Below are 22,951 nucleotides of genomic sequence, written 5' to 3' on the forward strand. Positions count from 1 at the left end.
AATATCAGTAAAATGAAAGGTCGCGTATAAGGTGTTCTAAACAACTCACATGTTATTGGATGGTGTTAACATTGTAACTGCTGTACAGTTTGTGCTTTAAAAAAAAATAAACTGCGTGTATTAATCAATTGGAATATGTTGTAGATATGCCGGGGGTCCATTTTATACGGGTTAAAATCATTTCTATATTCGCAATAACCTATAATTCAAAAGGATACCAACTATGCCAAATGATGTTTTGAAATCCAATAAAATGGTTTATCCCAGAAAAATATACATTCAGGATTAGAACCTAATCGGGATTGATATGATAATTGTATTTTTATCTTTTATGTCCAAGCCAGTAATCATGATGTGTTCTGCTGCAGCCCCACTCATTCCAATGTTTATTTTATATTTTCTTTTTGAGCAAACCCCCTTTTTTTTCAAAATGTTTCACTCTCCAGCTTCGTTTGTATTTATGTAATTTAGTGGACAACTATCCACAGCTGCTTTTCAAAGTCATTGGCAGTAGTCACAAACCAATCCCTGCTTAGCTAATATCATATACGTTTCAGGAATGGCACATTACAGTCATACCACTATGATCCTTCCCATCCATAACAAAGAGCACAGTTAATTGTTTTTCCCCCGAATGTTTCAAGTGTCTATGTTTGCATAACATTTATTTCAATCCATCGTTTTACTTGATTTCAACTTGCATCATAAAAGTGAAACAACGTAGCTTTCATTATGCCCACATCAAGTATCATGAATACATTAAGGTAAAACTTTACAGAGAACGAAATAGAGAGCAAAAATGAACATAATAAATATATTTTTTCCAATTCGTATAAGTAATTTCCAATTGAACAACAATACCCATATACCGTTTGCCGACTTGCTTTTAATCATGTGCCCTTTGTTTGTGCATTTTTTTGAATTTTTTAAAATATATATATATTTCATAGTGCTGCGACAAAGTGATTGCCTAGTTACATAGGAAATACGGAAATTGTATTACTAATAACCTTCTCCCATAATTATAGCTAATTCTCCCATGGGGCAAATCAGTGGAGAGAATTTTCTGAAATGAAAAAGCCGGCATTTATTTTTTGCTCAATGCAAGCGATAACCACGGTTATTCCAGGATTAAGCACAAACAAAAAGTGAAAAAAGGCTATTTGGAGGAGGAAAGAGGATGAAATGGTATCAGGCCTGAGGTGGGAGGGGGAAAGAGGACATCATGTGACATTGGGCTGCTGGGGGTGGTCTGTGGACTGAGTTAGAGTTCAAGCATTTTTGCATTATTGTGGTAATACCGTGGGCATCCCGTGAGATAACCGCCGCTACAACGGAAGATGCGATCGGGAATGAAAGTGCATCACACAAAACAAACAGTGATAGGGGTAACGGGAGAGGGCTAAGGAGGGAAGAAGTACCTGAGGGGGGAGTGGGGAGACCATGACAAGAGAAGGGTGCTACTCAGCGAGTGCCTTGATGGAAGGGATGAATGAGATTGTGATTTTTTGAGCAGTTTCAGATAACCGCAGGTATAGCAGTGGATACTACTGAACCGTGGGTTCATTGCTGCCGTATGTGTAGTTTGGTGCTTTTATTGGGGGAATATCAGGGGATAACCGCGGGCATCGGATAAGAGTTTTAAATATTGAAACTTTACAAGTACAGCAGGAACGGGAAAAGTTATTTTTTAAAATACATTTTAAAGCTACATCAGCAATGGCTAGTGGGTCCCAAAGAATGCTTTTGGTGCAACATGTACAGTGGGCACAGCCGAAGGCCCGCACTAGTGGGCTCCAAAGAAACAAATGAATGGAAGCCGTGACCACTGGTCATGCCCAAAGCCCATGGCTAGTGGGCCCCAAAGAAACCGAATGGTGCAACATGAACAGTATCCATGGTCGAAGGCCATGACTAGTGAGCCCCATAGAAACCTATTGGCACAACATCACCTTAACTGTTTTTTAATCAACTTTTTTTTCACTGACTATATATATGTTTGTTTGGGGCTTGAGTGGTGGGGAGTTTGTGCAGTGGCGTGGGGGCTATAAGGGAGATTTGGGTGGACCTGTCATTTGAACCCCCATTTAAAAAAAGAAACAGTAAACATTTCGGCAAAAAGTGCACACATAAAAGGAAAATGATTAAAAGCAAGTCAGCAAATAAACAGAGCCATAATACCTTTGCTACTGGCAGTAACAGTCTCAAATGAATGTGCTCTGTGATAACAGAATGCATACATTACAAAACCCAGTGGCTTTGCATCAGACAATTATTTTATCGGAAGGGAAGTGGCGAGAACTTTCAAGGAACAATGGACCCCTGCGCTGATCTTGTACAATCTTCGATGCTATGCAATACTCAAACAGTCCCGTGCGGTAGGAAACGGGAGGGGTACGGAACCCTGTTTCTATTGGCACTGGATTTAAATTGTTCATAGCAATTAAGGTAGTGTGTGTAGCACAGTCAAAAGGATAGCTCGTGCTAATTGGTAGGTGTTAGCAGAGTTGTTTTTATTTGCATGAAGTTACACAATTAAATTGGGTACCAATGGTGATGCTCACATAGAAAAGAGCAGACACGTGTTTCGACCATCATGTCTTTAACAAGGCTATGCAAAAAAGGACAAATGTTGTTCCTTAGTAAAGGGCGCTTGATAGCCACTGTTAGGCCTGCAAAGCCTCCGGATACAAGTTGAGCGGTCACAGAGATCTGTAGATCAATTGGTGCTCAGTTTACTTGAGTAAATTCATGCAAATAAAATCAACTCTGCTGACACCTACCAACTAGCACAACTTATCCTTTTGACTGTGCTACACGCACTACCTTAACTGTTATGAACAATTAAAGTCCAGCACCAATAGAAACAGGGTTATCTAGCCCTCTCATTACTTATTTTATCTCATCAAAACTGAGTAAATACCTAGAACACACCAAGTCTCAAGGTGCACCACACACTAAAGAACCAGTAGTCATGTGCTTGTGCTGAAAATATATCTTAGTGTATTTAATAGTTTCAAGTATGTACAACAATTTTTAAAAAACAAGTAGCCAACCAGCACATATTTCGAGCATTGCTCTTCTTCAGGGCTGTGTTTCAATACATAACAGTTGCCATAACTGCACCCATGTAAATACTGATACTTGTTTGCTAATTGGAAATCAGAGTTCCCTGTAAGGAGTAGCATCCTCTGTTCAGTGTCTCAAATTATTGTGGCAGTTTACCGGCAGTTTACTGGACAACTACTGTTGCCCAGTAAACATGACTACTGTTTCTTTGGTGTGCGGCGCACCTTGAGACTTAGTATGTTCTAGGTATTCACTCAGTTTCGCCAACACTAGGGAAGCGTCCCTGTTAATCTCATTTTAGACCCATCGAGTATTATTGTCCCTGGCTCTCAGCATAGGTCATTGGTTACTCCCACCTTTGTTGAATGTTATCTCATCCCCACTTTGCAAACAAACGACTGTTGATCTACACAAGTACAAGGCTGACCCAAGATGTCTAACATTGTATATCAATAACCAATAAATTCAAATTACAACCTCTGCAAGCAAAACGAGAACCTTTTTGATAATGGATATTTTATAGAGTTTACAAAGAAATGTTTTCAAAATAATGCACCTAGATGCTTTTAACTAGGTTGACGTAAAGGTGGGAGAGATGATCTGGATTGGTGAGGTTTTATCATTAGCACTGTGTTAGGTATCTCCTGTCACTGGAAACATGTTTATATGTGCACTGTATTTGTTTTGTCAGGGCCTGAAGTTACCACAACAGTTGCATCGGTCGGTATTAATGAAGTGGGCGAGACCTATGTCCTTGACATGAAAGACAAACAGAGACGAGTTACTGGAGGTAAGTAGACTATGTATTACTGCTTCAAAACATTAAAAAACATCTGATGCAGAAATCCTGTAAAGCTTTTTTTTAACTCTTTCGCAATGAGTAAACTATAGATTATCGGCCATTATGGATTTCTTTTTTGTAATTATTTTTAACATGTTTATTTTGAAACCGGTTGCACAAGTGAAAACAGTACAGGCATACATGAAACACAGATTGATTTTAAATCCCAAACAAGTAAGACTGAGTGAGCACTGCCTGGGTACTCTGAGGCTCCCCTTCCCAGCCCCTACCCCCGACCCCCATCCCTCGCTCAAACCTCCTCTTGGCCTGGCGGGGCAGGATCGTCCGCGATTAGTTCAGTGCCTGATCGTAGGGCCCATTGGGTCATTCGGGGCTTGTGGGTCAGTGCCGGGATGTTCAGGTCATAATCCAGAAGTGGGGCCCATATGTCCGTAAACCGATGCAAGAGGCCTGCCTTGGCCACCGTAACTTTCTCTGCGACCAAGATATACCCAGAGTTTGATCCACCAAAGAGTCATAGAGGGGCCCTCAATAGTCTTTCAAGTACGGGTGGTTGTGATTTTCCCCGCTAATAGAGGTTGCATAAGGAGGTTGGCTGTTCGCCCCGATCTCGAGTCAGCCCCCGGTACTGACGCGCCTAGTAATATAGTTTCCGGCTCCCTAGGGATTACTACATGAGTGATGTCTTCTATAGCAGAAATGCATTGGGACAGAAAGATTGTACGGTGGGGCAAGACCACCACATATTAAAGTATGAACCAGGCTGTCCACATTTACGCCAGCATTGGAGGTCAAGAGATTGATTGAAATGATACAAGCGGGTCGGGGAGTAGTGGTTTATGGGCACATTCCTGATTAGTGATGCAAAAGGTGGAGGAGTGGGTTCTAGACCATATGTCCACCCATGTTTGGTCTTCCAAAGGGTGACCCAGATCTGCCTCCCATTGTGCCATATTGGGGGCTCTGGTGGCAAGTGTATCCTCCTGTAACAGTTTGTAAAGAGTGGATACTTTCCCATTGATCGGCAGGTCCTTCAGGGCAAGTTCCAGAGGGCCAGGGGTACGTGGGGCTGCTTGTTGGGTCTGGGGATAAGAACACCAACGTCGAAGTTGCGAATAAGAGAACCTGTCTGTTTCAGTTAGGCGAAAGGCTGATTTGCATTGTTCGAAAGAGCGGGGTTGGCCATTCTCAAAAAGTTGTCCCAGGTATTCCAGCCCTCCTGTAGTCCAGTTTTTGAAGTTTGGTGGTGTCATGCTGAGAACCTGGTGTCTGCAGAAGCTGCTGAACCCCCGACAATCCACCCAAAATGTGGCACTCTGAGCTGACATATATATAACTGCTCAGTTTACCTCACTTTCAGGGGAAAGGGGGAAGAGACAAAGAAACAAACACCAGGCTTGAAGCTATCAACTCGCTGGTTCTTCACCTGTAGTTAAAACATAAACATGCAATACACCTCATTACTCTTGGGTTACTATACTAACCTTAAACTCTATATCCTTTACCAAAATAGTTTAAAAACCATACCTGGTACCTCTCTTCAGAATGCCCAGAGAAGTGATAAGCAGACAAGACTTCCTTACTTGTGGACCAGAATCTTATAGATCATTCAGCCTTCTCAGTAGGTCCATGAATGTAATTAAACTTTGTAGTTAGTCTGCTCAACCCTAAGATTCTTGAACAAGGTCTTCAAATAAGTTTAAGGAAGTTCTTTTATGTTCTTGTATTTGTTTTTAATATTTTCTTTGTAGAGTGTCTTTTACTCAGGAACGAATTTAACTTGCGATGGAATCTTCACGTGGAAAGCCAGCACACGCGCTAAAATCCAAAACCGCGGGAAAAAATCACACACACTTTTCTCCAAGTCGCGGGAAATTCGCACACGCGCTGACAATCCAAATCGCAGGAAAAAACACACGCGCTTTTGTCCAAGTCGCGGGAAATACGCACACGCGCTGACAATCCAATTCGCGGGTAAAACGCACTCGCGCTAAAGTCCAAGACGCGATAAAAAATTACACGCGCTTTTCTCCAAGTCGCGGGAAATACGCACACACGCTGACAATCCAATTCGCGGGTAAAACGCACTCGCGCTAAAGTCCAAGACGCGATAAAAATTACACGCGCTAAAGTCCAACTCACGAATAAATACGCACACGCGCAAAAAACCAAATCGTGGGAAAAAGCACACGCGCTTTATTTTATCACGCAAAAAAACCCCTCGCGTAAACGAACAGTAAACGCGAGTCCAAAGTTCACGCTCGCGCTTCACTCACACGCGCGGGCTCAAAGTAACGGGAAAAAACACGCGCTAGTTTGAATTGACACGTAGAGATAAAAACAAACGTACGCGCTTCAATCTTTTTAGATACAGATTTGCGATTTCAATCCCTTAAATAAATATAACCTTTTTACAAAGTTCAACAAAACTGGAAAGTCACTTATCTTGTGATTGAGACATGAAAACTTCTTTTCTCAGAAAATTGGAAGTTTCTGACTCCTGTCCTGTGTCTCCACCAAACTCCAAACACGACTCCTGTTATACTTTCAGATTTTCCGCTCAACTGCTAGAAACTTGTCACCCTTGACAAAGTTAAGCAGGAGCTACAAGGCACACGACCTCTCAGCTGGGCAAGGACGATGAAAGGCAGTTTAGAATGTTCATTGTCCTCCCTATAAACAATCTCCAGCCAGTTAGAATTTAGACTGAGAACCTCCATCTTGGCTTGGGGCAATTTCCATAGACTGCAATGAAGGTTAAGGGCAAAATTGGCTGTTTAAAAATATAACCCATAATAACTTCCTAAAACCTTTCTATACTAAATATGTGTCTCCCCTGACCCAATGTAAATGAGTATATGATACTGTATGTAAAGAATATGTCACTCCAACCTGACAGTACCTGACAGTACCCACCCTCCAAACGCCCAGTCCCTGGGCCACTCTTCAATGGAAATTTTTTATGGAATCTTTCAACCAAACGAGGAGCATGCACATCACTTGCTTTCTCCCAAGTGCGCTCTTCAGGACCAAAGCCCTCCCAATCAATGAGATACTGTAGCTTTCCTCCTACTCTTCTAGAGTCCAGAATTCTCTTAACCAGAAATTCTTCAGAAGCATCTTCCTCAATCACAACTGCCGAAGGAGTAGGTGTTAATCTAGTTCCTTTAACCACAGGTTTTAATAAACTAACATGGAAAGTTGGATGAGTTTTCATATGACTGGGTAATTTAAGACGAACAGCCACTGGATTAATCACCTTTTCAACAACAAACAGTCCTACGAAACGAGGACAAAACTTATTTCTTCCTTTAATTCTCAAAAACTTGGTTGATAACCACACCAAGTCTCCCTCACTATATTGAGGACTAATCTTTCTTTTACGGTCAGCAAACCCTTTGTATTTTTGTTTACTCTCCACCAACACCCCTTTTGCCTTTTCCAAATTTCTTTTCATAACTTCTAGTCTCCTTTCGACTTCTGGGTTTCCTGAATCATTATTAATGTCAATACTAAGAAAACGAGGATGAAAACCTCGTCCCAAATAAAACGGAGACATAGAGGTGGCATCCTTACTACAGTTGTTATATGCGAATTCTGCAACCCACAACAAATCTACCCACTCTTCACCTGTCTGCAGATAACACCTCGAATATTTTTCCAACTCCTGATTTATCCTTTCTACCTGCCCATTGGTTTCTGGATGATAACCTGATGATAAACATACCTCTACTCCCAATCTCTTACAAAAAGCTCTCCAAAACTTAGAAATAAATTGAGAACCTCTATCTGAGATGACCTGACTGGGAATTCCATGTAATCTTACCACTTCTTGCAAGAAACTGTGAGCTAAACTATCAGCGGTAACCTCTCCCTTCATTGGAATGAAATGTGCTTCTTTAGTGAGTAAATCAACTACAACCAATACCGAAGTACACCCTTTATCTTGTGGAAGATCCGTGATGAAATCTAAAGACACTGAGTACCAAGGCCGCGGTGGAACTGGTAACGGCTCCAATAACCCAGAAGGCTTTCCGATGAGATTCTTAGATCTAGCACAAATTTCACAGGTCTTAACAAAATTAAGGGTATCTTGTCGAATTTGTTCCCACCAAAAATTTCTTCTGATCAACTGAAGAGTCTTCCGATACCCTGGATGTCCTGCCAAGACTGATTCGTGACACTCCTTCAACATTTTTTCTCTAAGTTCAATTGATGGTAAATAGAGTCTGTCATCTAAATAAGGTAAACCATCTTTAATTTTGCGAGCTGGATCCAAACGAACCCAATCTTCAAGTTGTGTCTCAGAAATGGATTCCCGTACTTTCTTGAAGATTTCATTCTCCTTTTCAACCCCAGCAAGAACAAAACGTTCTAGAGCGATCAATGGAAGAGGCTCACAGACCGACTTAACCTCACTTTCTGGAAACTGCCGTGACAGAGCATCTGCCTTTTTATTTTGATTACCTGGCTTAAAAGTAACTATAAAGTCGTAATCCGCAAAAAATAATGACCACCTAAGTTGTCGAGGTGTCAGAGTTTTTCCTGTCTTCAAAAAAAGTAAATTTCGGTGGTCAGTTAATACAGTCACAGTGTGACGTGCTCCTTTTAAAAAATGTCGCCATTCTTCAAATGCTGCTTTGATAGCAAGAAGCTCTCGGTCTGAAATGGTGTAATTTTCCTCCGCAGGTGAAAATCTCTTAGAAAAGTAGGCCACTGGATGCAATTGTCCTGTAACATTATTCCTCTGAGACAACACTGCTCCCATTGCCACATTGGAAGCATCAGCCTCTACAAAAAATGGTTTGGAAGTATCAGGGTGAATCAAGATAGGAAAGGTAATGAATTTCTCCTTCAAAATTTGAAAAGCCTCATCAGCCTTAGCTTCCCAAACAAATGGAACTCCTTTTCTTAAAAGTCGAGTAATTGGAGCTACTAAACTGGAGAAGCCTTCAATGAATCTTCGGTAAAAATTGGCAAATCCCAAAAAGCTCTGGATCTCCTTCACCTTAGTTGGAGTAGGCCAATCACGAACCGCTTCCACCTTTTTTGGATTCATTTCCAGGCCACAAGGAGTGATCACAAATCCTAAAAATTCTCCCGAATCCGTATGGAACTGACTCTTCTCCAATTTAGCATAAAGATTATTCTCTCTCAATTTCCTTAAGACCTGTCGAACGTGAATTTTGTGTTTCTCCAAATTCTGGGAAAAAATCAAAATGTCGTCAATATAGACGATAACAAAAACATCAAGAAATTCCCGAAGAACCTCATCGATAAAAAATTGAAAAGCCGCTGGGGCATTGCAAAGACCGAAAGGCATCACTTGGTACTCGTACAGGCCAAATCTGGTTTTAAATGCCGTCTTCCACTCATCCCCCTCTTGGACCCTTACAAGATGATAAGCTCCACGTAAATCCAACTTAGAAAATATGGTAGCACCTTGGATTTGATTTAACATTTCTGAAATGAGAGGGAGAGGATACCGATTTTTCACTGTCATTCTATTTACTGCCCTGTAATCTATACAAGTTCTGAGAGAACCATCAGCTTTAGGCACAAAGAACAATGGTGAGGCTGCCGGCGATTGAGAGTGCCGAATAAATCCCTTAGCCAAATTTTCCTTTAAATATTCTTTCAAATAATCATTCTCTTTTTCAGTCAAGGCATAAACCCTACTGCTTGGTAAAATAGCTCCAGGCTTCAACTCTATCTTGCAGTCAAAAGGTCTATGAGGAGGCAACTCTCCAGCTTCCTTTTCATCAAAAACATCCCTAAAATCCTGATAACAAGTTGGAAGTTCACCCACAACTGCTCCAATGTCAAAACCTATTGCCCCTCTTTCTGCAAGCGAGAATGAAATGGAATTCACAACTTTTTCTTTCTCTTCAAAAGATTTTCCTGAAAGACAATGTTCCTGACAAAAGGTTGATTCTAAAGATACACTTCTTGCACTCCAATCAATTCTGGGATTATGAAGTGTAAGCCAGGGCATACCCAAAATAATTTTCAAGATTGGCGCGTCAATTAACTCAAAAGAAATATTTTCTTTATGACCTCCAGTCATATCCATCTCAAGTAACTCTGTATTATGAGTGATTGGACCTGAAGAAAGAGATGTCCCATCAACTGCTCTGACCTGCTCCATTTCTTTCTTAGCAACTATAGGAACACCTAGAGGTTTTGCCAATCCTCTCTCCATAAAATTACCCGTAGCTCCTGAATCAATAATAATTGGCCCAGAACCTAAAAATACCTTTTCGAACATCAAGGATACGTTCACAGTTATGTGAGGAACCGCTGTCTGTATTGTGTTAGCCACTTGTTGTACTCTGCCTGAAGATTTGGAGATCTTCTTGGGGGTAAAAGGACAGGTTTCAAGAAAATGACCACTCCTACCACAGTATAAGCACAAATTATTCTCCCTTCTTCTTGCCTTCTCTTCCTTGGACAACGGACCTCTCACCCGGCTCTGCTGGTCAATTATCTTTGACTTCACTTCTCTGTTCACCATCTCAACTTTAGGCCTCTCCATTCTTCCTGGAAACCTAACCTCTCCCTGAGTACGTCTACGCTCTAAACGTCTTTCTGTTAAACGAAAATCCAACTGAACCACCAAATCAATTAAGGCATCTAAAGTATTTGGTCGCTCCAAAACTCCAGCCAGAGCATCTTTTAACTCATCCTTTAAGCCCCTATAAAATAAGGAAGCCCTCTTCTCCTCTGGCCATTTACTTTCTAAAATTAAAGTTCTAAATTGAGTGATATAAGAAATTAACTCCTTTCCTCCCTGGCGCAGTTCCAGTAATTCTCCATCAACCTCTAAAGATAACTGTCTCTTATCAAACATTTTCTTAAATTCGGTCTGGAAAAGGGAATAATTATTCAAAGCCAAATTCTTTTGACTCACCAAAAGACTTCCCCATGCAGAAGCTTCTCCAGATAAATATGATAAGATGAATGTTACCTTTGAAGCATCTGTGGAAAACAACTCTGGGCGACTTAAAAAATGCAATTCACACTGAGTCTGAAAAAGGAACAGGCATAACTAAAGTTCCTAAACCTCCCTCTGCCCCTCTGGGAAGCCTAGGTTCTTGTTCTTCTCCTACTCTCACCAACTCAGGTGGGTTTCCTGCACCTTCCGAAACTTCAACTTCTCTTTCTTGTATTTGGGTTACCTTTAAATTTAACTCATCCATTCTTTGACAAAGACTTGAATACTCCTGATGAGCCACCCGTAACTCTTCTCTCATTTCCCTAACCATTACTCCCAATGCCTCCATGGTTGTCTCGTCGGGGTTCATAACAGCTTGGGCAGACACTTTTTTTTTATTGGCCTTTCATACTGTCATGCTGAGATCCTGGTGTCTGCAGAAGCTGCTGAACCCCCGACAATCCACCCAAAATGTGGCACTCTGAGCTGACATATATATAACTGCTCAGTTTACCTCACCTTCAGGGGAAAGGGGGAAGGGACAAAGAAACAAACACCAGGCTGGAAGCTATCAACTCACTGGTTCTTCACCTGTAGTTAAAACATAAACATGCAATACACCTCATTACTCTTGGGTTACTATACTAACCTTATACTCTATATCCTTTACCAAAATAGTTTAAAAACCATACCTGGTACCTCTCTTCAGAATGCCCAGAGAAGTGATAAGCAGACAAGACTTCCTTACTTGTGGACCAGAATCTTATAGATCATTCAGCCTTCTCAGTAGGTCCATGAATGTAATGAAACTTTGTAGTTAGTCTGCTCAACCCTAAGATTCTTGAACAAGGTCTTCAAATAAGTTTAAGGAAGTTCTTTTAAGTTCTTGTATTTGTTTTTAATATTTTCTTTGTAGAGTGTCTTTTACTCTGGAACGAATTTAACTTGCGATGGAATCTTCACGGGGAAAGCCAGCACACGCGCTAAAATCCAAAACCGCTGGAAAAAATCACACGCGCTTTTCTCCAAGTCGCGGGAAATTCGCACATGCGCTGACAATCCAAATCGCGGGAAAAAACACACGCGCTTTTGTCCAAGTCGCGGGAAATACGCACACCTGCTGACAATCCAATTTGCGGGTAAAACGCACTCGCGCTAAAGTCCAAGACGCGATAAAAAATTACATGCGCTTTTCTCCAAGTCGCGGGAAAAACGCACACGCGCTGACAATCCAATTCGCGGGTAAAACGCACTCGCACTAAAGTCCAAGACGCGATAAAAATTACACGGGCTAAAGTCCAACTCACGAATAAATACGCACACGCGCAAAAAACCAAATCGCGGGAAAAAGCACACGCACTTTATTTTATCACGCAGAAAAAACCCTTGCGTAAACGAACAGTAAAAGCCAGTCCAAAGTTCACGCTCGCGCTTCACTCTCACGCGCAGAGACACACGCGCGGGCTCAAAGTAACGGGAAAAAACTCACGCGCTAGTTTGAATTGACACGTAGAGATAAAAACAAACGTACGCGCTTCAATCTTTTTAGATACAGATTTGCGATTTCAATCCCTTAAATAAATATAACCTTTTTACAAAGTTCAACAAAACTGGAAAGTCACTTATCTTGTGATTGAGACTTGAAAACTTCTTTTCTCAGAAAATTGGAAGTTTCTGACTCCTGTCCTGTGTCTCCACCAAACTCCAAACACGACTCCTGTTATACTTTCAGATTTTCCGCTCAACTGCTAGAAACTTGTCACCCTTGACAAAGTTAAGCAGGAGCTACAAGGCACACAACCTCTCAGCTGGGCAAGGACAATGAAAGGCAGTTTAGAATGTTCATTGTCCTCCCTATAAACAATCTCCAGCCAATTAGAATTTAGACTGAGAACCTCCATCTTGGCTTGGGGCAATTTCCATAGACTGCAATGAAGGTTAAGGGCAAAATTGGCTGTTTAAAAATATAACCCATAATAACTTCCTAAAACCTTTCTATACTAAATATGTGTCTCTCCTGACCCAATGTAAATGAGTATATGATACTGTATGTAAAGAATATGTCACTCCAACCTGACAGTACCTGACAGTTGGATGGTACCCAGGAGAGAAAGCTGGGTTGTGAAAGATCGGGGAGGAAAGGCCCAAGCCCCACGCGATACCCTTGTGTTTTAATGCCCAGTCCCATATTTTAAGGGTGTGTGTAGTAGAGGCCAAAATCCCAGCCCAGGTATTCCGTAACGGGGGCAGAATGTGGGGGAGAAAGCAAAAGGGAAATGTGAGGCGGGATTGCTCTAGTTCCACCCATTTCGGAGCTCCGGTGGCCATGGTCCACGCCCGAACATGTGCCAGTTGTGCGGCTACTTGATATTTACGTAGGTCGGGGACCCCCAACCCTCCCAACCGGGAACTGCCCATCATGGCCTCTTCGGATATCTTTGCCTTTCTTGCCTTCCATATAAACCAAAGCATTTTCCACTGCATATGCAAGAGGGGGGGTACTAGGATCGTAGTGGTCAGAGAGAAGCAGGCATAAAGGAAACGTGGAAGGAGATTTATCTTGCAAGCAGTGATCCGTTCCATAAGAGAGATCTCCTGCGTGGTTCATCGTTCAAGGTCTCTCTCCAGCTCTCTAAAGAGCCGGGGGAAGTTCAATAGGCATATGTCTTTAAGACGAGCAGGGATCCGGACACCCAGTTAGGGAATAGATTTCTCACTCCACTGAATTGGGCATAAGGGTTCCAAGATCTCCCGATCTCCGGGTCGCAGGCCTACCCCCAGGGCTGCCGATTTCACAAAATTGATGGCGAATCCCACCACCCTCCCAAATCTGCAGAGCTCTTTAAGGGCTGATGTTAGGGAAGGCTGACTATCTGTTATGGATAGCAGCACATCATCAGCACAGAGTGAGATCTTATGCTGGGAGGGGCCAATAGGAAGGCCTTTGATGTTTGGGTCTTGCTGAACCCGTTGTGAGAAGGGCTCCATTACCAGGGCAAACAGAAGAGGAGATAGGGGGCATCCCTGCCTGGTTCCGCAGGTTAAGGGGATTGGATCTGATAGGTTGTGGTTAAACTGGAGAAGAGTTTTAGGGGACTGGTAGTTCGCCAGGACTAATTTGCGGAAGCTCGGACCAAAGTGAAAGGCTTCAAGGGTAAGTTGTAGAAAGGTCCAATCTAATGTATCGAAGGCTTTGGAAGCGTCCAAAGCCAGCAGGGCCAATTTGTGCGAGTCTTGGTTAGCTATGTCCACTAGATTTAGGACCCTACAGATGTTGTCCCCGGTTGATCTATGCATTATAAACCCTGTTTGATCTGAATTTATCAAAGTGGGCAGGACGTCCGCCAGGCGATTGGCCAAAACCTTTGAATAAATGTTTAGTAGAAAAATGGGCCTGTATGAGCTATTGTCCCTGGGATCTTTGCCGGGTTTGAGCAGCAGCACTGTTATGGATTCCTGCATTGATGGAGTGATGGCGCCCGAGACACCAAATGAATTAAAGAGCGCTGTTAGTGGGGCCACCAGTTGGGGGCCAAACACTTTATAAAACCTTGTTGTGAACCCATCTGGGCCTGGGGCTCTAGGCTTTAGGGAATTGATGGCAGCCTCAATCTCCTCACCTATGATCTTGCCGTCCAGTCCATCTCTGTCGGGCTCTTCGAGCTGTGGAGGGGCAGCATCCCACAGCTACCGCAGCTGTTCTGCTTGGTCTCAGGGCAACGCCAACATTGTTTCAGAGAGATGGGTCGCTGCCAATCGTAGCTTATGTTGGGCAGCGCATTGGACCTTGCCCTGAGGGTCGCAGAGGCCCACTATGGTGTTATTCTGCTTTGTCTTAGCCAATTTCTCCACCAGAAATCTGTTCGCTTTATTATTCTTAGCATAGTAACCTTGCTTGGATTTGGCAAATAAGTGAGCTGTTTCTTCAGCGTAATGGGCCTCCAACTTCTTCCGGGCTGTCTGTAGGGCGTGCTGGATCCTCAGGGACCATCCTTTTCGCTTATGATGAGCCTCGGCTATTCGGACCTCGTCCTCAAGTTCCGTGCGCGTCAGTTGTCTGCATTTATGGAATGCTGCCCTGTGTGCGAGCAATTCTCCCTGTACTACAGCTTTAATGGCATCCCACGTCTTTGCTGGAGAAGTGTCTTCTTTCGGGTTTTCCCGGAAGAAGTTCCAGATCACTGTGGCAATGGAATCTCTTAATGGCATCTCATTCAGGATGGGGTCGTATAGGTTCCAGCGGCGTCGAGGATGCAGATCGGGGTCGTGAGCCCAGAGGGTCAGTGTAATCGGGGCATTGTCTGAGAGAACCTTTGTTCCTATGGCCACTTCGTCGACAAAGGCGAGGACTTGTGGGGAGGTCAGCACAAGATCTATTCAGGAAGAAGTCCTGTGTACGTCTGAGAAGAAAGAGAAGTCTTTTTCGCCGGGTCGAACCACCCTTCAAGTGTCCTCTACCCCCAGAGTTCGGAACAGGTGAAGAAGGCTACTGGCCAGCTTAAAGTCTCTGGGGGTGGCAGATGCGATCTGTCCCATGAGGGGTCCGGGACCTTTATTTGGCCTTCAACGAAGGGGAGGAGGGTCTCGCCCAGAGCCTCGTAAAATGCTTCCTGTCCTTCATTGGGGGCGTAAACCGAGATGAAAGAGTAGAGCTGTCCATAAACAAAGCCTTTGACTGCCACATAACGTCCCTCCGGGCACAATAGGGTCTCCAGTGCCTCGAAACGCACATTTCTGGCAAAGAGGAAGGCTGTACCCCCTTTTTTGGTCCCATTAGAGGCCAGATACTGAAGCTGGAAGTTTCTATTGCGGAGGCGTGTGAAGTCTGAAGGCAGCAATTGTGTTTCTTGTTGGAAGACCACTGAGCCTCCCATGTCCTGGAGCCATTTCAATGCGGATTTCCATTTGAAGGGGGAGTTCAGGCCCTTGATATTCAGCGAAATTAAGGTCAGTTTCTGATGTGGTAGGGGTACCGCTGGGGCATCGACCTTCTGCGGGTGAGGAGCCTGGGCCAGGTGAGACTCAGTCACCATCTAAGTCTCCTACCCTCCTGTAGTCACTGTGCAACCAGGGTTTTAACTTGGTCCTCCAAAGTGAAGCCTTAACCGTACATTTATGGGATGCTGACTCTTCTTTGTCGGCTGTCTCCCTGGCCAAATAGGCTAAAACTGTCTGTAATTCACTCCAAGGGCATTCAGAGGACATCCACCTTGGAGTCAGGCATGGGCCATGCAAAGCCTGCTATGGGTAGTTAGTCATTACGAGTTCCTGAGCGTTTTGGTGTTCTTCTGGACTGATTGATTGAGATCCTTCGCTTGGGGCTTGGAGGGGGCGGTCATCAGGGTATTGGCTACCCATCTTCCTTAGTCTGTTCGATCCCAGTGGGAAGTCATCTTGCATTCCGCCCCTTCTGAACCTTAGTCCAAGTCGTGCGTTTTGGTTTGGGGGGGAGATTCTCAGAGCCAGCCTCCGGCAAGTCAAGCAAGGTTCCACCCTTCTTTTTAGGTGAGCTGGGATGCAGGATCGACTCAGCATCGTCCATGTGAGCGATCGTCCGGGGAACCCCTTTGTAAGAGAATTGGAGAACAGTAGGGAACAGCCACCGATATCTAATGTGTTGGTCTCGAAGGAATAGAGTCAAGGGCCTCAGGGCCCTCTGCTTCTGAATAGTAGCCACTGCTAGGTCTTGGAAGATCTGAAGGGGGACCCCTGGAAGGTTAGTTCGTCTCGAGAACGACTTATTGCCACAATGGCTCCCCTGGTCGTATCAAAATGGACCCGGGTAATTACATCTGGGGGGGGGGGCGTCCTCGTCCACTCCCCACCATGGATGGAGTCTATGGGTGCGGTCCAGTATAAATTGAGATTTTTCTAGGTGTGGCAGAAGAGATTGGAAGATGTTTCTTACGTATTCTGCTAGGTTCTGGTCCGGGACCGATGAGGGGACCCCCGAATTCATAGATAGTTTCGTCGAGCTCTGTTTTCCAGATCCTCTTGTTTGTATTCCAGGATTGTGTTCTATTGAGTAGGGTCTGGAGTGTGTGTTGTACCTCCAGGAGCTTTGCCGAATGATATTGGGTTAGCTCCTCCACCTTCCCCACCCTCTGCTCTACCTCTACGACTCGCTACTCCATCTGTTCAAGCTTAGTGGTGTGCTCCGCCATGCAGGATCGAAATTCTGCTTTAATGTCTGCCATAAAGGCTTGTATGTATCCTTTGGTTGCCAGCTGACCAGCACTCTCTGAGGCAGTTGGAGGTGGGAATTTTGGTGTTTCCGTCTTCTTCCCTTTGTCAGCCGGGAGCAGAATAGTAGCGATGTCAGCACTCTTAGAGGTTTTAATGTGTTTAGCCATTTCTGCAGGGTCCTGATATGAGTTGCTGTGCTCCCTCCAAGATATGTTAAGCAGGTGCAGCTGAAGACGTCTTCAGGGGGGAGATCGGGTGGCCTTGCAGGCCCCTACGGTGTGGGTTCTCAAGGGAGAACACCAGGGAAAGCAGAGGTTAGGGCACGCTCTCCAGCTCCATCATACCGTCGCTTAGGGGGTGTTACACCTTCCCGTTTGTAATGCGGCCTCCTGAGGTAGGGAGAAGGCTGCTCTGGGATATAATTTTCAAGCTTATGTTAAATGGTGTCCTACTAATCCAGTGCGGTACAGCACGTGGTGGCTCCCCTCTTCAGGGCCTAGGGAAGCGACCTAGATAGGTCTCTGAGTTCAGTTCAGGATTGTTAGAAGCTGCCACCAAGTAGGCATTATGTCTGTTTTTAATATGGCGGTGGCCGGCGTCAGAGGATAAAGTGGGGCAGAGGGGCTCCGGACAAGTTGGGCCCTTCCTGCTCGTTTTGGTAACTAGTTGTCGTCTTAGTAGCCTTCCGTGTTCTTATTTTGCTTGATGGAACAGTTTACTGTCGTGGCTACTGGACGGCAGGGTAGCCACAGAGGGCGAAACCGCAGACTGCTTCTTTATAGACAGCCGAGGTGCTACTCACGGAGAAACATCGTTGTTGTCCGAAACGCGGAATGCTGAGATATGATATGATGTGATATTTTATTTCTATCGCGCTCGTACACAAGTGTTTCAGAGCGCGACAAGGCAAGGGAGGGGAACAGGGGAGAACAAAACATCGATCTTACTAGGCCCAGTGACATTGAGAATGCGCAAGTGCATGGGAGAGAGGGAGGGGAAAAGTGCATGGAAGGGGGAGAAGTGGAAATTGCAAAGCAGAGGAGAAACAGATAAATAACAATAAATAAATAATAAAGGCAACAAACAGTTTTAGTGCAGCCAGCAATTTGCAAGTTCTACGTTTAAGGCAGCAGACAGGGTAGGTCTGCTGAGTGCAGGAAGAAAAAGGGGGGGGCTCTATGGGTACAGATACAGACCCCAGTACAAGGGGTGGCCCGGAGGCAGTGCGGGAGGGTGGCAGGGTGAGCAGGTACCTGGGCCCGGAGGACAGAGGGTGGCCAGGTGCACGGTGCCAAGAGAGAACAGATCAGCAGGGGAGAAGGGGAGCGAAGGCAGAAGAAAAGAGGAAGGTCTTGAGGTGCTTCCGGAACCGGAGATGGTTCTCCTCAAGTTTTAGAGTGGCAGGGAGGCTGTTCCAGAGGGAGGCCCCAGCCGAAGACAGAGATCTACCCCCAGCTCGTTTATTTGAAAAACGACTGACCCTGAGGGAGTTGGAGGTAGAGGAGCGAAGAGCTCGAGAGCGGAGGTATTTGCGGAGGGATAGCTCCAGGTATTTTGGACCCAGGCCCCAGAAAGCCTTGTGGACAATGCAGAGGGTTTTGAATTTAATCCTTGCATCCACTGAGAGCCAATGGAGAGATTTCAGGGCTGGAGAGATACGATCCCAGGGCTTGAGGCCATGGACAAGTCTCGCAGTCCTTTATGGATTAGTTGCAGAGGGCGGAGAGTAGAGGCAGGTAGACTTAGAAAGAGGCTGCTACAATAGTCCAAGCTTGAGAGAACCAGAGCTTGGGATACTATGAGCTTCTGGGGGAAGGAGAGGAAAGGCAGAGTACCTCTGAGGACGTGCAGTTGGGAATTTGACTTTTTAGAGACTTCAGAGATGTGGGCAGAGAAGGAAAGGGTGGAGTCAAAGATGACCCTGAGGTTCTTAGCTTCGCAGGTGGGGGTAGGAGGAGGGCCAAGGGAGGCCGGCCAGAGAGTGAGGGGAAAGGATGGTGAAGGTGTGCCGATGAGGAGGATCTCCATCTTGCTGGCGTTCAGACAAAGATCATTGGCGGCACACCAATCTTGAATGGCAGTTAGGCCATCAGAGATGAGAGAGGGAGAGGAGGTGGCAGAGGGCAGCCTAAAAATTAGTTCAGTGTCGTCAGCGTAGCACTGGAAATTTGAGCAGAAAGTGGCAATGCAGTGGGCGAGAGTTGCCAGGTATTGCTTGAAAAGCTAGGGCGAGAGGTTAGACCCCTGGGCAACACCACAGGTAGAGAGGAAGATAGATGAAAGGATAACTGCCGACTGCTGATTACGCTGGATGGCTGGAATGCCACTGTGTGAGGTGGAGTATGCCGGAATAACAGACCGCTGTTATTTAGATGGCAGAGGTGCCTTTTGGAGTCTGTACGCCGGTGAAACGCTGTTGGGAAATGTCGCGAGGTGGAGCAGGTGAAGAGCCGGAGGCAGGGTGCCTTTGGAGAGTGCCTTGTTCTCTGGGAGACACCAGACGTGCTTCAGGCACTCGGAGGAGAAACAGATGCGCATTGTCCACCTATTATTTTATCTCGAAGTAGGAGTGCATGGCATGTGCTGGGGTTGCTTGAAGTTCCTCTGCCCCTGTGCGTCACCCATTCTCTGGAGGACCAGTGCCGGCTTCTGCAGCCTTGGGGTGCACCACGCACACCAGCAAATGGGTGGACAAGAGTGCCGAGGCTGGTTTCCCTCAAATTAGTGCTTGCGAGGCCGGCATGTGAAGCGTCTCTCAGAGCAGGTCAATCCCCTGCAACGGGGTTACTGCAGAGCAGTTGCCTGGCTGCCGTAGAGTCTGGAAGTAGAGCAGCCTGCAACGGGCCCGTGATGTCAGACAGAAGAGGGCGGCAGGAACCAGGTAGGGGGTCAAGTGCTCAGGGTGATCGGGTGACTTAAGTTCCTACTGTTCATGGTGTTCAGTGAGCAGGGGTCATACCTTTGTGGAGTGTAGAATAATGAGAGTCCCTCCAGTACCAGTATTAGTGTGTGGGGACTCTGCTATGGTATGGCTGTGGCAGTCGCAGATAATCTGAGGCAAGGTCTCCATAAGGAAACAGAACAGGAAGCCTCTCACCATGAGGCAACTGCTCGTCGGAACATTAATGTTGGAGGGGTCTGGCATTGATTACCAGATTCCCCCAGGAGCCGGGTCCGTCACTCTGCGTGGGGCAGGGTGCCGAGGGGCCTTTCCCCGGCATGTGTTGTTGGAGAGTTTTTGCCGTACCGTGGCCGCCAAAGGGGATCTGCTGCTGGAGCTAGAAGGCTTGATAGAGCCGGAGGTGGGGTACCGCTGTACGAGTGTGAGGCTCAATATCGAGCCCGGGCCCCGAAGCGATCCAGCCGCCTCTTCTCGGTCTATGCGATATGTCCGGGCGTCAGAGGGATGAGGAGCCCATCTTCACGCCTGCGGAGGCAGCCAGGATCACTACTTCGTCACTGCCATGGCATACCACCTGTTCAGAAGCTCGTCGGTGGAGAGTGGGAGCCCCTTGGGTCACCAGCAGGATGGTTTAGCTGGGGTTGGGGTGGGAGCTACTCCTCCTCCTTGTCTCATAGGGATCGGCCGCCATTTTGGGAAGCTTCGTCGCTGGGATCATTGGATGTCAGTTGCGGTGATGCGAAGGCGAGCGCGTTAAGGGCTCAATTCGTCACCATTTGTGCCCCAAGCATTCTGGACACCGAGAGTTCTTCCATATGTCCAAAGCATACGCGTGAACCGTGTCATTATAGTTGCAAAGGCGGGCTTCGCATGCAGGCCATTAGTGGAGCAGCCTCATAGATGGCACTCCAGACCACGCCACACTTGTACTATATTACTGGTTTCCAAAGAAACACATTTCTTGCTCTGCATCTCAGTGATTATATGTGACACGGTCAAATAGAATTCAACTCTTCTGGGGTTAGGAGGTATCTGGGGAAAGGGATGACCACAAGCCATGTGAACAAGTACCTGCAGGCTGTTTGTGGAGGTGATTACCTCCATAGGCTTTGTTATGTATCATGGACCCTAACAGTATTAGAGCATAATCCCAATTCGTTTTATATAGTAAGGACCCAGACAGGTTGTTCTGGGTCGCAATCTCTCTGGTTTGACATCATCCGTAGTGGGGGTCTGTGCCCTTCATGCATAACATCAACCAATGCAGGGATAGAAGATGATGTTGTTTGTGTTCTGCCAGCTGTCGTAGGAAAGGGCTGTCCCTTGACCCCTTGATCCTGTGTGAGACCCTCAGAGAGAAATGCACTGTAGCTCCCTCAATCCGACAGGCCCTCATTATGAAGAATATGGTAGGTAGATTTCTTGGACCATCCTGTCTCCTCTTAGTGAGAACAGATGCAACACAGCCTCTGCATGTCAAGCCTAATAAGGGTAAAAAGAGTTTTATTTTTTTTATAGACGGGGAGGAACAATGCTTTTTTGATCACAAAAGAATGTACAACAGATAAGAAATCAGACTTGATGGAAAGCAGTGATCTTCTTACAATGAGGTGAGTTTGAGTAACATTTTTATCAGGTTGTGGAGGGAAGTAAATGGAACAGTCACCGGGGACAATGCATGGGTGGACAAACATAAATTAAGGATAACCAACATTAGAAATTTTTTAAGGGCAGGTAGCCGGTTTGACTATGATGGATGAAGTGCTAGAGTTGATGCAGAAAACATTAGGGAAAGCTAACTTAGAGGCGAGGGAAAAATGTTAACTATAAGGCATATGCGAGGTAGGTCAAGAGTGTAAATTGGAGACGAGGAGGTAGGCTTTTAGTTTTGAACACATCTGTGTGGTCTGTTTCTCACATGTCTGGGGGAAGATAATTCCATGCCAATGGAGCAAGAAGAGAAAAATAACGAAAACAAGAGGAAGCATAGGGAAGGCGAGGTACCACAAGGGCAGTAGAGGAGGCAGAGCAGAGATTACAAGAAGGCATGTAATGTTGGATAGAGGAGTATAGATATGACGGTGCCTTACCGTGAATAGATTTGTGAACCACGAGAAGACATTTAAGTCTGGCCCTGTTTTGCATTGTCAGCCATCTAGACTGGTGACGGTATGAGAAAGTGCCCAACGTACCCCTTCAGATTTCACCCTTTGTCCCACCTAGCTCCCAGAAGCTCTGATAATGTCACCTTTGAAGTAAGCAACTGTAGCAATGGCCACAGAAAATTGCTGCCAAAGGAGGAGAGGATGTCTCACCTTTTATCAGCCAAATACCCATGATATCATACTCAAATGCTGGTAGATGGAACAAGTGACTTACCTGTAACACTTGTTCTAAGCATGGGTCTTACATGTATTCACATGCTCATGGGTATTCCCTGTCGTCAGGCTGGGAATTCTCGTTAGCAAAAAAGCAGTTTAGCTTTAAACTAAAACTGCATACCGCTTGTATAACCTATTGCTGTCACTTTGGGTCATACTCCCCCAACCAATGTCATCCATCCTCCTTAGCTCCACCACTGGAGGCCATCTTCAGATTTGGTCGTGCACATAAAGGGACAGTAGGAACCAAGAAGAGCCAAGAGGGGAAGGAGGAAGGGTTTGCATGTGAATTCATGTAAGACCCAACTTGTTCCTTCTCCAGCATGGGGTCTTACATGGATTCACATGCTCATGAATATGATTACACAGCTGTACACTTATACAACCACGGGAGGTGGCAAGGCTCAACAGAAACAATACACTTACGCCTGGAACATACTTACCTCATGCAAACAGTTTGCGAAGCACTGCTTGTCCGAAACAAGACTCCTCCCTGAAATCCTTGTCAACACAGGAGAATCTTGTGAAGGTGTGGGTAGACCTCCACGTAGCTGCCCTGCAAATATCTAGCAGGGGACCACCAGAGACGAACTTTGTCGTTGACCTAATGGCTCTGATGGAATGGGCTCTCTGCCGGCCTGGTAACAGTCTGTTGGTCAACTGATGGCAATGCATAA

At 45.4% G+C, this 22,951-nt stretch overlaps 1 protein-coding gene across 1 annotated transcript in view; it reads left to right on the forward strand.

Moving 5' to 3' along the window:
- LOC138567643 (zinc finger protein 2-like) overlaps positions 1-22,951 on the forward strand; it is a 563,467-nt gene that overhangs the window by 490,406 nt on the left and 50,110 nt on the right. Inside the window, exon 7 of the mRNA XM_069646107.1 lies at positions 3,761-3,859. Coding sequence (XP_069502208.1) covers positions 3,761-3,859 — 99 coding nt within the window. The remainder of the gene's footprint in view (positions 1-3,760; positions 3,860-22,951) is intronic.

The sequence above is a fragment of the Ambystoma mexicanum genome, chromosome 2p (genome assembly GCF_040938575.1).
Source record: "Ambystoma mexicanum isolate Mex_15411 chromosome 2p, UKY_AmexF1_1, whole genome shotgun sequence".
In the NCBI taxonomy this organism is placed as follows: Eukaryota; Metazoa; Chordata; class Amphibia; order Caudata; family Ambystomatidae; genus Ambystoma; species Ambystoma mexicanum.